Source organism: Rhamphochromis longiceps, linkage group LG14, assembly GCF_057381845.1.
Source record: "Rhamphochromis longiceps isolate RC_006_pf linkage group LG14, R_longiceps_female_GT1.1, whole genome shotgun sequence".
In the NCBI taxonomy this organism is placed as follows: Eukaryota; Metazoa; Chordata; class Actinopteri; order Cichliformes; family Cichlidae; genus Rhamphochromis; species Rhamphochromis longiceps.
The window spans coordinates 40,375,685-40,390,943 of NC_140570.1; the positions used below are offsets into that span (position 1 = coordinate 40,375,685).

Here is a 15,259-nt window from a genome sequence, read left to right on the forward strand (position 1 = left end):
TTTTTGGAAAAAATAAACTTTATTAGTATGACAAATGATTCTAGAAAAAACAATACCAGAACATTGGTCGTGTAAGTATTTTTATTTATACTGTTTTGATTTTAATTGTACTGCCGAAAGTTTTTCTTAGCTTTGAACCGCGTGACACTGTCTGTTACTAACTCCAGCTGTAGTGTGACGACTTAGACACGCGCCACAGCCTACAGAGGATCCACGCGGACCCGGAGCTGTCCTGTTTTTTTTTCGGCTGGTTTGGTGTGTGTGAGTCCGGTGTGATGGGGGACCGGAGCCGGTTGTGCTCCGTGTGGCTCGGCTCGGAGACCGGGATCCTGAAGGGGGTCAGCCTGTCCCGGAAACAGGCCTTCAACTTCTGCAACACGAGCCACCTGAGTCGAGACCAGGAGGTCCGCGCGCTGTGCTGGGGGGACGCGGCGGAGAGCGAGCTGCTGGTGGGCTGCGTGGACGCCACCGTGAAGACGTTCAGCTTGGAGAAGGGCGCGTTCACCGAGAGCCGGCGCTGCGGGGACCCGGCGGAGGGCTGCTTCTCCGGGCTAGCGGCGCTGGGCGGCGACGCACTGGTCACCTGCGCGGAGAGCGGCGCGCTGCGCGTGTGGAGGCAAGAGGGCGGCGACGAGCCCGTGACACAGGTGGACGCCGGTAAGAACGTGTGCAGGATGCGGCAGAGCCCGGCGAACCCAAACAAGGTGGCCACCGGAGGGAAGGAGAACGGCCTGAAGATCTGGGACCTCCAGAGGCCCGAGCAGCCCGCGTTCAGCGCCAAGAACCTCCGGGACGACTGGCTGGACCTCCGGCGGCCCTACTGGGTCCGGGACATGGCCTTCATCCCGGACTCCGACAAAGTGGTCACCTGCACGGGTTACCACCAGGTGTGTAGCTGTGATTCACCCTCAGCAGGACAAAACGTGTTTTTAAAGAAGACCCATTTAAAGTTTACTTTGGCCCGGGTTAAAGGTCAAGCTTATCACAAACATCTGGTTTGTGTGATCTGTAAACGTTCGTCTGGCTCAGAATTGGCTCAAAAGTCAGACCAGACTCCGTTCAAAAAGTGTTTAATTTTAAGTTTTCTTAAGTCTATGACAAAATTAAAGCTCGTGTAAATCCTCAGCTCTCTACATGTATTATATTTTTTTCTCTAAGTCGGCTAACATTTGAGCAATATTAAAGGACAACAACAAACTGTCTGAGTAAAACAAACTAAGGCTAAAATTATGGATGATTTTATTATCAAAGCCATCGTCAGTTTGGTTTCGGACCGATTCCTCATCAGTTTTCTCTCCATTCAGAAGGTGTTTGATTTAAGGTTTACTTTCTCTTCTCTCATACATTTATGATCTTTAAAATTTCCTCCAGGTTTACAAGTTTAAAGGGATATTCCATAAAATTATTAAGACAAAAACAACACAACTGAAGTTAAAGCTGTGGATAATTTCTAAAGTGTTTCTAAAAAGAAACAATAATAGTGATTTCCCTTTGAGGTCTTTAGTATCCTCGGTGTTGATTCCTGATCAGTGGAAAAAATGCTTTTAGGTGTAAAAACAAATAAAATAATAATAATTAAGCAGCAGAAAATAAAGTTTAAATCTGTCAATTGATGACCTGCTTTGTTTTTTTGTTTTTTTAAAATAAAGTTATGTTGAAACTCTCTCTCAGGTGCACGTGTTCGACCCCTCGTCTCCTCAGAGGCGTCCTGTCCTGGAGGCGGAGTACGGCGAGTACCCGCTCACCGCTATCTCTCTGACGCCTGACGGCACAGCGGTGGCGGTGGGCAACACCCAGGGTCACATCGCCCTGCTGGACCTGAGGAAGGGCCTGGTGCGTGGCTGTGTCAAGGGGCTGGCGGGCGGCGTGAGGGGGCTTCAGTGCCACGCCTCCCAGCCGTTGGTGGCGTCCTGCGGCCTGGACCGCTTCCTGCGCATCCACAGCCTGGAGGACCGCAAACTGCAGCACAAAGTCTACCTGAAGTCCCGTCTCAACTGCCTCCTGCTCGCCAGCCAAGACCTGCAGGAGGGAGGGGCAACTGCAGGGGAGGCGGAGTCTGAGGTAAAGGAGGAGGAAGACGAAGGTGATGATGTGTGGGACGCTATGGAGCAGGTGGAGGAGAGGCAGAAGAGGAAAACGACAGAAGACAACGAGACAACGAAGAAGAGGAAGAAGGCACAGGACTGAGAGGCATTTGAGGTTTTAGAGGACAGTGGGACGTTTAACCGCCGTAGCTGGGGGCTTGTAAGCAGCGTTTATTCAGACTGGAGGCCTTTTATTTTGAAAAGCTTCAGGTACTGGGTAGATGTTTCTCACCTGTGAACAGGTAGAGTCTGCGTCTGCCTGGGGAGACAAATGTATGAGTGCTTTAAAACGTCTTTGTGGTTTTTTATGATTGTAATTATTGAAAATACACGCGTAATTATGATTAAAGGAGTTTCTGCTTCCTGTGTCTGATCAAAGAAGTTAAATGTGCTGACGGAGCATCTCAGCTCCTGAGGAGAAACTGCAGCAGAGGAGAAAACGGTGGAAAAACAATCCAGTTGTAATTCTGTGCAGGGCGCTCAAACATGCGGCCCAGTGGATAAGAATGTGGGGGGAAAGGAGGGCTTCCAGTTTTTCAGTTTTGTCCTTCTGACCTGTCAGGGTTCACAGCCTTAATGCTAACAAATATTACCCAGACCATTTAAATAACAGGCATGAAAAACTTCCTGTTTTCAGGATTTCAGGAACTCAATTTGAGGTTTTTAAGCGATAAATCTACCCGTGTGACCCACTCAGGATCAGAGCTGCGTGTGGCTCATCGGTCAGTGAATGCAGCCCGAGCTGCCCCTATTAAAGGTGCGTTCACTGGCAGCAGCTGCAGGTCTGAGCAGCACACAGAACTTGTTTTCAGTGTCTGATGGAAACATGGGATGAACTACAGTACTGTGCAAAAGTCCTGAGTCAGCAGCATTTGTTTGTGATTGGCTGAAACAAACAGCCCCAGTTTACTGTGACATGTAAATAACAACAGACCCCTCCCAGCTGTGAACACAGGCCTGTGATTTCACACTGAGCGTGCTCTTTTTTTTTTTTTCTTTTTTTTTTCTTTTAAATGACATCAGAAACAGCAGTATGCGACATTACGTGATGGCAGAGCTTCAGTTCATCCTTTGTCATTTTTTTTTTTTTTTTTAATAAATAGGACAGGGGGAATGAATGAGAGAAAGAGGGGGAGAGAAAGAAAGAAAACCAAAGGGGAGAAGAGACGGTGAGAAGGGGGGGGAAGAGAGAGAGAAAAAAAAAGAACTCCTGGGTCACCTGTATGGAGAAAAAAAAAAAAACAAACAAAAAAAACAAACAGAGGAGACAGCAAACAACAAAGAGCAACATAATAATAGAGAAAACAAAGCACCATCACAATAAACTAGCTAGTCATAGATATCAATATTTACTAAATAATAAACGATATTGTGCAGCACGCAAGATAGACAGCGCACAGTGTGCTTTGAGGCAGCAGCCAAGAAAGCTTTAGTCCGCGTCTGTGAATACCCATGTGTGCATACCTGTGTGGATCAGCATGCTTGCATTCCAAAGGTTTCTCCATGTAATGATCTGCTAGGGAGTGTGGGGGGGCCACAGCCCCGTCCTCCAGGGTGTGAAGTGGGTATGGAGGAGATCAAAACTCCAGACATCCAGAGCGTGCTCTTAATAAATGAAATGTTCACTCAGCCCATCAGAAACATCAGACTTTATTTAAAACAAAAAAACAGACATTTTGAAATGTTAGGCCACACCCCTTCATTCAGGTAAAGTTTTAGTCCCGCCCTGGTTTTTATTTCCACTCATGGGCTCATGTTTGGATGTTTAATTTTTAAATGTTTTTCAGAGAACAACAAACAGAAAGCATATTATTTTTTACATCTGTGCTCGCAGGTGTGCAGACGGTGGGCGGAGCTTGTGAAATCCACAGGTACGAATTACTGTAGCAAACTGTATGTTTCAAACAGCTGGAGCTCAAAGTGCCGCGTGATTGGTGAGAACAAACATCAGAGACTCTTCTTCAGTGGTTTTATTGAGCAGTAGTATCACAGCAGTAACGAACGGCGTCATCGGCGTGATTCGACGCGTCCTGCTGTGTCAAACATTCAGTCAGAGACGAGCCTCGCGGCCTCGTTCATTCACACAAACAGTCAAAAACAGATGAGCAGCAAAAGTCTGAAATCCCTTTTGGACACACTGTTAAACGCGGGGCATTTAGGGAGGTTATTAAATTCAACCCTGACGCTTCTTCCTCCCACCGTACATCAGACTTTCAGCGAAGCTCATCACGGCTTCACGCTCCGTCACAGCTCGGTAAAAACGTGGAAACGACAGCCAAATATTTACAGTAACAGCTGAAACGTTTACGTTCACAGACACGTTTTTCTGGTTCCAGTTGTAAATATTACTGTGAAATACAGCAGAAGACTCGAGGTAATAACTATTTACATGACCTTCAAACGAGGGAGAACTTTGGATCAATTTAATCCGAATTTGTCCCAGAATGTAAAAACATGTTACCACAAAAACGTCACTATATTAAAGATTCACCTCCAAATATGAAACATTTTATTGTTCAAAGGGTTTCAGAGTGTTAAAATATTGTCTCTCGTTTCCCCGTCGTTGTATTTGTTATTACATTAAAGACGTTTCAGTCTAATAAACATCTAAAAACCACGATACCAAAACGTGCCTGTTATTACCCTTCACTGTGCGGTTAGGTCACATGTTACTGTTGTTGTATTTCCTCGTTATTACCAAGCTGGGATGTGAAGTGTTTGGACTTTCAAACAGAGACAGATTAAAACAAAAGGTGGAGGCTGTAGCTCCATCAGCTGTCAGAGCTCAAACAGCACCACCTTTCACACATAAAACGCCTTCATTCCCAGCGATCCGCTCCAGCTTTCGGTGATTCCTATTTTTCGGCGCAGGAGCGGAAACATCTGGAAACGTTTTCTGGAACGCTGTCTGAATTGTGAGGACATAAAGTGCTGTTGGAAGTTTTTCAGGACGTGTCAGTGTCTTCACAGTAAATTAGTAACCGATTAACTGTGCCCAGCAGGGGGCGCTAGCTGTAACTACATCCTGAAGTAAAGTTGCGTGACTGAGGACAAACCTCTGTAACACTGATCTCCTCTCATGAGAGTTAAGACGTGATTATTCAGATAAAATATATTTAGATTCAATAATCTGAGGTTAATATGAGAGGAAATATTTTCAGCTGCACTCGTGGTTATCTGAAGGTCGGTAACGGTTCTCCGTCAACGGTAATCCAAGAAGAAGGTGTCTGAGGTCTTCCTCCTGCGTGGGCTGGTACTCGTGACAGAATAACTTGCACTGTTACCGTCACCGCTCTCCATCCTTTCAACACTACCCCTCCTCTTCTTCCTCCGCCCCTCCTCGGCTGAAGTGCCGCCGGCTCAGTCGCTCTGGGTCATGTGACGCCATGTCGCTGAAGTCCCGGAAGATGTCCTGAAACGTCTCATCATCTCCTGAGGACAACACGACAGTCACAAGTTAACAGGAGACATCATGGGAGGAGGCCTGGCCTCTCCCCTGCCTCCAAAGAGCCAATCAACAGAGGAAATATAAGCCAATCAGGTTCACAGGTTAACCCCAACCTAACCCAGGTTCAGGTAAAGGTTCGCGACCATTTCAGAAACTGTGAGCACGCCCAGCAGGACTCTGCATCACAGGGAAACAGGTTTGAAAGGTCGAGTTGAGGAAAAGCCGACAAACTTTCAAAGCGTTTTGACGTCTCCGTGACGACGAAAGTTACACTTACAGTTCCTGCTCCGGTCATTAAGAGTGCGCCTTTAAAATAACCAATCAGATTTCACCTAGCTACAAAACTTTGATAAAGGACATAATCTTTATTTTCATTTTTGGACTGCAGCAGCTCTGCGTGACGCTCGTTCAGCCATCTGGTTTCACCTTCCTTCTCAGCTGAAGACAAACGTGAGACAAATGTTGGAGTCGACTAACCCGCGGCGCCGAAGACTCCCTCCGAATCCCTCATCTCCTCGTTCATCCGGGCCATCCGGAGCCTGAAACACACGAGCCATGATCACGTTAAAAGAGTTCACAAAGGAATTGAAAGACTCCGTTATCGGTCGTGTGTTTCCACAGCGCTCTGAAGACCCGCCTCGACCAATCAGATCAGTCCCTTGACGTACGAGAAACTTTATGATTGGACTCTGGTCACGGTCTGAAATGTGAAACGTCACGTGTCGACTTTTTCATACATCAGTGGGCTTTTCTGATCTTCAGGATGCCGTGGAAACAATGTTAAGGCTGGAAACACTTCCTGTGACTCACAGAGTGACGATGTCAGCATTGGCCGTTTCCACGGCGATGGCCAGAGGGTCATGACCTCTCTCATCCACTGCGTACTGATTGGCTCCTCTCTTCAGCAGCAGGCACACCTGTCTGCAACGGTCAATTAAAACCAGCAGCGTTGATTCGAGCTCATGCTGTGTGTGCGTGTGTGTGTGCATGTCTGTGTTCGTGTGGTTACCCGGTGTGACCAGCAGTGGCGGCAGCGTGCAGCGCCCCCTGTCCTCTAAGGTCTCTGTGATTGACGTTTGCGCCGTTCTGCAGCAGGAACTCGCACGCCAACAGCGACCCCTGCAGGCAGCCGAGAGAAACAGTGACAGCAACGAAGTTTGTATTCTGTTTACATCACAGCTCTCTAAAGGCTCAGTGTGCAGAAATAATATTACTGATAATAACACTAATAACAACGATGATGATGTCAGTTAGGAGTCAGTGATGTTATTAATGAGTAATAATCAATAAAAGGTGCCTTCAGTAACATTTCCTCTTCTTTGTGCATGCTCACCCCGATCGCTGCTCCGATCAGCGGCGTGCGGCCCTCCTCCTCGCCAACGCTCCCGTTGACCTCCGCCCCCTCGGCCAACATGGACGCCATGGCAACCAGGTCTCCTGCCAAAGACGCCTGATAGAGACGTAGCATGGCTGAGTCCTTATGACGATGATGCTCTGAAACAGAAAACGCAGAAAACATTTTTTTCTAAACACAATAAATTTAAATTAGTGCTGAAGCGCAACAGGACGCCGTAACACGCCGATGCGAGCACTGACAGAGGAAGCCAACCGCACAGCTGTCGTGCACGGGACAGGAAGTGAACAGACGGGTGCTGCAGCAGAGAGGCGTGATGGGTCAGGTGTTACAGGGGGCAGTGAGGCTCAGAGCAGCGGCAGGAACGAATCCAGCAGTAAAATGTAAAAGTAATAGATTACTGCAGTGATGAATGCGCTGATAAGGTATCGTTCCAGTTTAAACAAACTTCTTAAATTCTAGTTACAATGTGCAGACGGTCGGACTTACGAGCGCCGTTGGCCTGGACAAACTTCTTCTCCACGTATTTCTCTTTGATCCACGCCTCCTTCTCGGCCCTGACAGGGAGAAAAACAGGATGCTGAGTCTCTGCTTCCAACATTCACGTTCAACCAAAGCCGATTCCTTTCAGCGGCTCGTGTTTTTACCGCGGGCTGTCGGCTCGGGGCTTGACTCGTCCCTCCTCTGAACACCGCGCCTCGTAGATCTGGTTCATCACATCGTTTCCCAGAACGCACAGCAGCTGAGGAGGAGCATTCACATTTTAGAATCTGGGCCTGCGATCGATTCTTCATTGATTTTTTTTCAACGTCAGACATGAGCAGCACTGTGAGATTCTCCCGGTTAGACTCGGGACAGGTGAAGGCAGTTTGGGCTGTTCTGGGATCAGTTTGGTGGGTTTTCAAACATAAAGATCCAGAGAAGCCGGGAACTTCTTGTGTTATTTTCCACAACAGCTGATTGCCTTTTAGAGACTGTTTAGAGCAATTTCCTGAAATGATTCAATGACCGAGCAGCGATTTGTCGGCTTGTTATTAGTTCAGGGTGTTTGGTTCACACAGAGGCAGAAATCTGATTTTTGAGCTTTCTCGTTTCTCCTCGTGGCGTTATATTTGACAGCTTCCTCACTTTACGGTCTGCTCTTCACTTTATGATGCCGGAGTGTTAAAGCTTCAGTGCAGAGTGTTTCGCTTCTACCTTCAGCTGTTCGGCCTCCCAGGAGTCCAGAGTGAGAGATCGCACCTTCGACAGATGGACTCCGAGGCTCCTGCAGACACAGAGAAAGAAGAACATCGGCCAACGTGTTGCTGGTTTTCATCTTCTGACAGTAAACTATGAAGATCACCAAACACCAGTGAGTACTTCTCATGGTTCCCACAGGCTGTGTGTGGACAGAGAAGGTTGATGAAAGATCAAAGGGCGAGATTAAAGCCTGACACCTGCTAAAAAGCAGTGAAGAAGAAATGAGGAGGAAGTCCTCCTGAAACCTGGGCTGTTACCGGTGTATGCCCGAGCACTCGATGCACATGGTGACTGCCAGGTTGATGGAGGCCCAGCGAGGCTCTTCCTCCCCGCAGTCACAGCACCTCTGGTTCCCAAGGCCCCTCAGGGCCACGCTCAATGCTGCCGGCCTCTGGGCGGGAGGGCCCGGACAGACGTCCCCGCCACAATGCAGAGGGGGGAGCTCCTTAGGCTGCACATAGAGAGGAAGAACTCGTCAGCCAAACGGATGGGGGAGGGGAGTTAGCTATAATATTCAGAGGTGAGTGTATCGTGGTCGTGGTGTGGACCGGCCTGCATCAGCTGAGTGTCGCTTCGCTCTCTGTAGGCGAGGTCGATGCTGCCCTGCAGAGCACTGAGCCAGGCCTGCTTCAGCTGCTCCGAGTCGGCCTGCAGAGCACAACACCTGGAAACAAACAGGTCAATTAACGCCATATCACATGACCCTACAGGTGTGAAAACGCCGTGTTCACTGTCTTACTTCTGGACGGAGAGCAGCTCAAAGCAGAAGCGTCGGTCCACGTGATCCAGAGATTTGACAGCACACAGTCGAAGATCCTCAAACAGAACCACAGCTTCCTCCTGCGGCGTGGGATTCAACATGACTCGTCATCATGATCCTCAGCATCATCACCATCCTCAGCAACATCACCATCATCATCATCCTCACCAACATCATCACCATCCTCAGCAACATCACCATCCTCAGAAACATCACCATCCTCAGCAACATCACCATCATCATCATCATCACCATCCTCAGCATCATCACCATCCTCACCAACATCACCATCCTCACCATCCTCAGCAACATCACCATCCTCAGTATCATCACCATCCTCAGCAACATTACCATCCTCAGTATCATCACCATCCTCACCAACATCACCATCATCATCAGCAACATCACCATCCTCACCAACATCACCATCATCATCAGCAACATCACCATCCTCACCAACATCACCATCATCATCAGCAACATCATAATCATCACCATCATCACCATCCTCAGCAACATCATCACCATCCTCACCAACATCATCACCATCCTCAGCAACATCACCATCCTCACCATCATCACCATCCTCAGCAACATCACCATCCTCAGCATCACCATCCTCACCAACATCACCATCATCATCATCCTCACCAACATCATCACCATCCTCAGCAACATCACCATCCTCACCATCATCATCACCATCCTCACCATCCTCAGCAACATCATAATCATCACCATCCTCACCAACATCCTCACCATCCTCAGCAACATCATAATCATCACCATCCTCACCAACATCATCACCATCCTCAGCAACATCACCATCCTCACCATCATCACCATCCTCACCATCATCACCATCCTCACCATCCTCAGCAACATCACCATCCTCAGCATCACCATCATCCTCAGTATCACCACCATCCTCAGCAACATCACCATCCTCAGCATCACCACCATCCTCAGCATCATCACCATCCTCAGCAACATCATCACCATCCTCAGCATCATCACCAACATCCTCACCATCCTCAGCAACATCACCATCCTCACCAACATCATCACCATCCTCAGCAACATCACCATCCTCATCATCCTCACCAACATCATCACCATCCTCAGCAACATCACCATCCTCATCATCCTCACCAACATCATCACCATCCTCAGCAACATCACCATCATAATCATCACCATCCTCAGCAACATCATCACCATCCTCAGCAACATCATCACCATCCTCAGCATCATCACCATCCTCAGCAACATCACCATCCTCACCATCCTCAGCAACATCACCTTCCTCACCATCCTCACCATCCTCAGCATCATCACCATCCTCAGCATCATCACCATCCTCAGCAACATCACCATCCTCACCATCCTCAGCAACATCACCATCCTCACCATCCTCACCATCCTCAGCATCATCACCATCCTCACCAACATCATCACCATCCTCAGCAACATCACCATCCTCACCAACATCATCACCATCCTCAGCATCATCACCATCATCATCATCCTCAGCAACATCATCACCATCCTCACCAACATCACCATCCTCAGCAACATCATCACCATCACCAACATCATCACCATCCTCAGCAACATCACCATCATCCTCAGCAACATCACCATCCTCAGCAACATCACCATCCTCACCAACATCATCACCATCCTCACCAACATCATCACCATCCTCACCAACATCACCATCCTCACCAACATCATCACCATCCTCAGCAACATCACCATCCTCACCAACATCATCACCATCCTCAGCATCATCACCATCATCATCATCCTCAGCAACATCATCACCATCCTCACCAACATCACCATCCTCACCAACATCACCATCCTCAGCAACATCATCACCATCACCAACATCATCACCATCCTCAGCAACATCACCATCATCCTCAGCAACATCACCATCCTCAGCAACATCACCATCCTCACCAACATCATCATCATCATCCTCACCAACATCATCACCATCCTCAGCAACATCACCATCCTCACCAACATCATCACCATCCTCAGCAACATCACCATCCTCACCATCATCATCACCATCCTCACCAACATCATCACCATCCTCAGCAACATCATCACCATCCTCACCATCATCATCACCATCCTCAGCAACATCACCATCCTCAGCAACATCACCATCCTCAGCAACATCACCATCCTCACCAACATCATCACCATCCTTTTATGCAGTTCTTCCTCCAACTAACATTCATCCATGAAATTCTTTCTTCAAACACTAAAAGCAGAAAACTCACCTAAGTGTGAGGTGGTATAACCGGACGCCTTCCTGTGATTCCAGGACCAGTGGAGTGTAACTTGACTGTCTGGAGGGTTTCTACTTTGTTTTTATTTGAATTTAGCGTCGAATCAGAGTAAGTGAAAAATACTGATTTTTTTTTTTAAAGTGGACCTTTTTCAGTGTTTCATTATTTCCTGTCATGGATGTTCATATCAACCATGACCAACGGATTAATAATGAGCTCAGTACACAGAGTAAACCCTGTGAGCTCTAAACTCACAGTTTATCACAGCTTCTCCTGTTGAAGTGTCACGGAGCAGGTAATAATCAGAGGAGGTCCACTTTAAAACCGATTTCACTCCAGATTTAAGCTGAACTTTTAATTTTCTGTCATCATGTGAACATTTTGATTTAGAAATGTTAAACTTGAGTTTCTGATGTAAAAATTTGTGAACAGAAAGAAAAAAGTAAATTTTGCAGAATGAATAAACGTAGACAAAAACATGCTAACGATTGTTCTGAATGAAAGCAGGAAGAGCGGTCAGCTTCCAGAGAAATCTCAGGGACACCTGTCACACCAACATGAAGTCACGTGAGGTGTGTTCAGCTGTGATCTCAGCTGGAGCTGGGCAGTAATTTTCTCCCGCAGGTGGATTTAAGGCTGGATTTGATTACATGTAATCAATCCGAGGAGCTGAACTCTGTTTAATGGCTGTAACAGGGTGTGAATCCAATCAGAAGTTAAACCACCATAAACAGAACGTCCAGCTGGGAACAAATTCAGACCTCTTGATTGAGCTGATCAGTTATCAGGCAGTGAAATCGATCCCTTTGATTAGCTGTTCTTTGATTGAGTGGCCGGGTCTCACCTTGTGGGACTTCCTGTATATGAGCTGGTTGTCTCTGATGGTGAACCAGGATCTGAAACAGGTTTACAAGTTAGAAGGATTCACTGAGGTCAAAGGTCAGCAGGCCATGTGACACTGCGGGTCTCTACCTCTTCCACATTTTAGATTTCCTCCTCGAGCGTTTGAACAGGTAACCCCGGATGATGTCATCATTGCCAGGACATGCGCTGACCATCGGCTCACCTGAAGCGTCCTTAGAACAAACACACGCGTGTTTCAGAGCGTTCGTTCTGCTTTGAGTCTAAATGTATTCGTCCCTCCTTGAACAACATATCTAACATCTGTCTGCAGCGTCTGCTGGGACAGATGTGCTGATCTGTGAGACTCCTTACCCTCTGCTGGACCAGCAGGTGTCTGTTCTCCAGCTCCTTCCTCTTGGCCGTGCAGTCCGCAGACAGCTGTGACAGCTGTGGAGCACACACAAACACATACGTGTACACAGCCGTTACTCCACACCGAGGCTACCACACAAACCAGCACAAAGAGGTCAGAGGTCACAGACCTGCGCTGCCATGGTTTTCATGGTGGGCTCGAGGTCTCTTAGCAGGTCAAAGCCCTGGTGGAAGAAGGTGAACTGAGCGTGGACGAAGGAGAACATCTGGAAACGCAAACTTGAGTCAGTACACGAAGATGGTCGTATCAGGTATGTCCCCCCTCTATGACATCACACAGACCCACGAGTTGTGTTTTCACTCACAGAGTTTAAGATGTCGACCTTCTGCTGAGTCTTGAAGGTGTTGAGCTGAAAATTAGGACATAGAGGATAAAGCATCTGATGTTCCTTCATGTCATCAATGTTAAACACACTCAGGTGTCACACCTGCAGACAGTAATCCAAGGCGAAGTGCTGGTAGCATTTGCGTGTAGCGAGCAGCAGGTGACTTGCCCGCTCGGCGTCGGCGGCTTTATGTCGAGACACCTGAGCGTTCTTCGTCGCTGCCGTCTCCAGATCCTCGCCGATCCGGACAAACTCCTTCCTGGTCTCCGCCAACTGGGGCAGGAACCTCAGAGAGATGAAGAGCAGCAGTGTCATCACCAGAGCAGCTCTGCCGGTGCTCAGAGCTAAACTGTGTTACTGTTACTGTGGCAACGGCCTCTACACTGAACCCAGGAACCCCGACATACTGATCAGCCCCCCGGAGTGATGCCTTACTGCGTGCAGAGGTTAGTGAGCTGCTGGCCGATGGCTCTCTGTGTCTGATCAAACAACATCTGCAGGTGAAACACACACACGAGTCAAACACATGAGTCTCTGCTGGAGCTCAGACGAACAAACACGAGTACAGCTGAGCGTGGACTCACAGTGTGGAAGCTGACCATCTCCTGCAGGCCCTGGTGGAACTGGTTCAAGCAGGTCTGAGAGGAAGGAAATAGGAAGTCAGACAGGAAATGCCCCAACACCCCACCGAGAAACTGAGCAGACATGTTAGGTCATTAGTCCTTCCTGGCTTATTAGCTGGTAGTGTTAGATAAATGAACTCAGAGGAAACAGAGCAGACGTTGTGGGGCGTCGGGAGCTGAAAGTAAATTGGACGACCGGATGCAGCGATTTCTTCTTTTTCAGATGCATCGAGGAGCTGCTTACTGTGATCACGCTGTCCTTCGTCTGATTGGTGCATAGCTCAGCTAGGCCGCTCAGTAGCAGCTTATTGGCAGTGCTGTACGCTTGTCCCGCCTCTACCATCTTCCCACACAGCTTCATCACCTGATTGTTTAGAAACAGACAGTACAGACCAATCAGCTTGCCTCACTAGTAACAGTTAGCTTCTAACAGTACTTCATCAGTACTAGTAGTGAGTATACAGCTGTATTAACAGTATTTGTAGTACTACTATTAGCTGTGAAATTACAACTAGTATCGTAATAGTATTAGCTACAGTATTTGTACTGTCTAGCAGTATTAGCGCTAGTATATGCAGTATCAGTAGCCTAGTACAAATAGTACTACCACTATTTGTAGTGGAAGTACTTGTGCCTTGTCTCCATGCGTCTCTAACAGTTTTTATTACAGCAGTAGTGGTAGTAATAGTAGTAATGGTAGTAATAGTAGTAATGGTAGTAGTACTTGTACCTTGTCCAGTTTTGTCTCCAGCTGTGAAACATCTGTTTCAAACTGATCCAGAGCCAGCCTGAATAAAATAAATAAAGCGTCATCACTACAAGTGAACATGCGCAGATTGGTGTGTGCGTGCGCGCGCGCGCTTACCTGAACTCAGGTGAGTCTTTGACGCAATCCTCAAAGTCCAGCAGGCAGTCCATGACGTCACCCAGCAGTCCGTGTCCCTGTAGTGAGTGCGAGTGTAAATAAAGTTAGCTGCGGTGCTTCATCCTGCCGTTAGCCGTTAGCTCCGCTCTAATGAATCATTTTTAAACACGCGCCGGGGACGTGGACGGACTCCTTCACGCGCCTGGTCCACAGCCTCACAGCGGGTGGATCCGTCGCGCGCAGCACACGCGCCCCGGTCGGCCCTCCATATTGGCGCGGTTGAGATCAGAGAGTAACTAACCCGGGTCAGCCGCTGTTCTCGGACTAACAGCTGTCCCGCTGCAGCCCGCTGTTGTCAGACTTGTTGCTAACCGACAACGTCCGCCTAATATCCGCTTTGTTTGGCTCGGAGCCAACCGACAGTCACAGCAACTCCAGCGACCCCCAGCGGCCCGGGGCGGAACCACACCTACCGTGCCCGTTATTTAGGGCTGAGTATCGTCGCTGATTTCTATAACTGATTCGATTCAGTTTTGACAGTCAGAAATATTCTAATTCTGATCATTTATCAGCACACATCCATGTTTTATATCTGTGTATAAACCAAAGCTGACATTGAGACTTCATCAGAGGTGTGAGCATCACAGCAGGTGTAACTGAGGATCCAACAGAGAAACATGAAGCATGTTTTGTTGGAAGTACAGCAGCCAAAGTCAGAGGGAGCTCATGAGCATGGTTATCAAACGTGAAGCGCAGTTTGATCTTCTTTTGCTGCTGGTTCAGTCAGTGTTGGTCAGAGTGACGAAACCTGCAGCTTCAGGATCTGTGAGCCGTCGACTCTCAGCGCCGACGGCGTCTGTGGACGATCCACACTCTGCGTTTACATCTTTGTGCTTCTCACTTACTGTTTTAGCTGTTTGGTGGTTGTTGAAATAGTTTTGTGAGCTTTAACCTGAGATTCTGTCAAAATAAA

The 15,259-nt window shown here is 48.0% G+C and overlaps 2 protein-coding genes across 2 annotated transcripts; one reads left to right on the forward strand and one right to left on the reverse strand.

Moving 5' to 3' along the window:
* Positions 1–162: 162 nt before the first annotated feature.
* On the forward strand, positions 163–2,446 carry wdr74 (WD repeat domain 74). The gene is made up of 2 exons (XM_085429250.1): positions 163–887; positions 1,672–2,446. Exons 1-2 carry the CDS (start codon positions 276–278, stop codon positions 2,185–2,187), a joined length of 1,128 nt encoding a protein of 375 aa, XP_085285376.1. The 5' UTR covers positions 163–275; the 3' UTR covers positions 2,188–2,446.
* An 826-nt stretch (positions 2,447–3,272) lies between these two features.
* LOC146654761 (arf-GAP with coiled-coil, ANK repeat and PH domain-containing protein 2) lies at positions 3,273–14,690 on the reverse strand. Its single transcript, XM_085429249.1, has 22 exons — positions 14,287–14,690; positions 14,152–14,209; positions 13,666–13,785; positions 13,383–13,436; positions 13,234–13,292; positions 12,901–13,084; positions 12,778–12,822; positions 12,583–12,678; positions 12,413–12,487; positions 12,170–12,273; positions 12,042–12,093; positions 8,868–8,968; positions 8,681–8,792; positions 8,386–8,579; positions 8,084–8,153; positions 7,534–7,628; positions 7,376–7,443; positions 6,866–7,026; positions 6,542–6,651; positions 6,343–6,453; positions 6,010–6,071; positions 3,273–5,516 (listed from the first exon to the last, which is right to left on the reverse strand). Exons 1-22 carry the CDS (start codon positions 14,337–14,339, stop codon positions 5,395–5,397), a joined length of 2,106 nt encoding a protein of 701 aa, XP_085285375.1. The 5' UTR covers positions 14,340–14,690; the 3' UTR covers positions 3,273–5,394.
* Between the last annotated feature and the right edge of the window lie 569 nt (positions 14,691–15,259).

What these genes read in the sequence shown, in the direction of transcription:
- wdr74 (XM_085429250.1), top strand. Translation starts at nt 276, where the DNA reads ATGGGGGACCGGAGCCGGTTGTGCTCCGTGTGGCTCGGCTCGGAGACC. An exon ending in CCTGCACGGGTTACCACCAG is followed by an intron (nt 888 to 1,671) that starts GTGTGTAGCTGT and finishes ACTCTCTCTCAG; the next exon opens with GTGCACGTGTTCGACCCCTC.
- LOC146654761 (XM_085429249.1), bottom strand. Translation starts at nt 14,339, where the DNA reads ATGGACTGCCTGCTGGACTTTGAGGATTGCGTCAAAGACTCACCTGAG. An exon ending in CCCCGAGCCGACAGCCCGCG is followed by an intron (nt 7,444 to 7,533) that starts GTAAAAACACGA and finishes TCTCCCTGTCAG; the next exon opens with GGCCGAGAAGGAGGCGTGGA. An exon ending in GCCACTGCTGGTCACACCGG is followed by an intron (nt 6,454 to 6,541) that starts GTAACCACACGA and finishes TGACCGTTGCAG; the next exon opens with ACAGGTGTGCCTGCTGCTGA.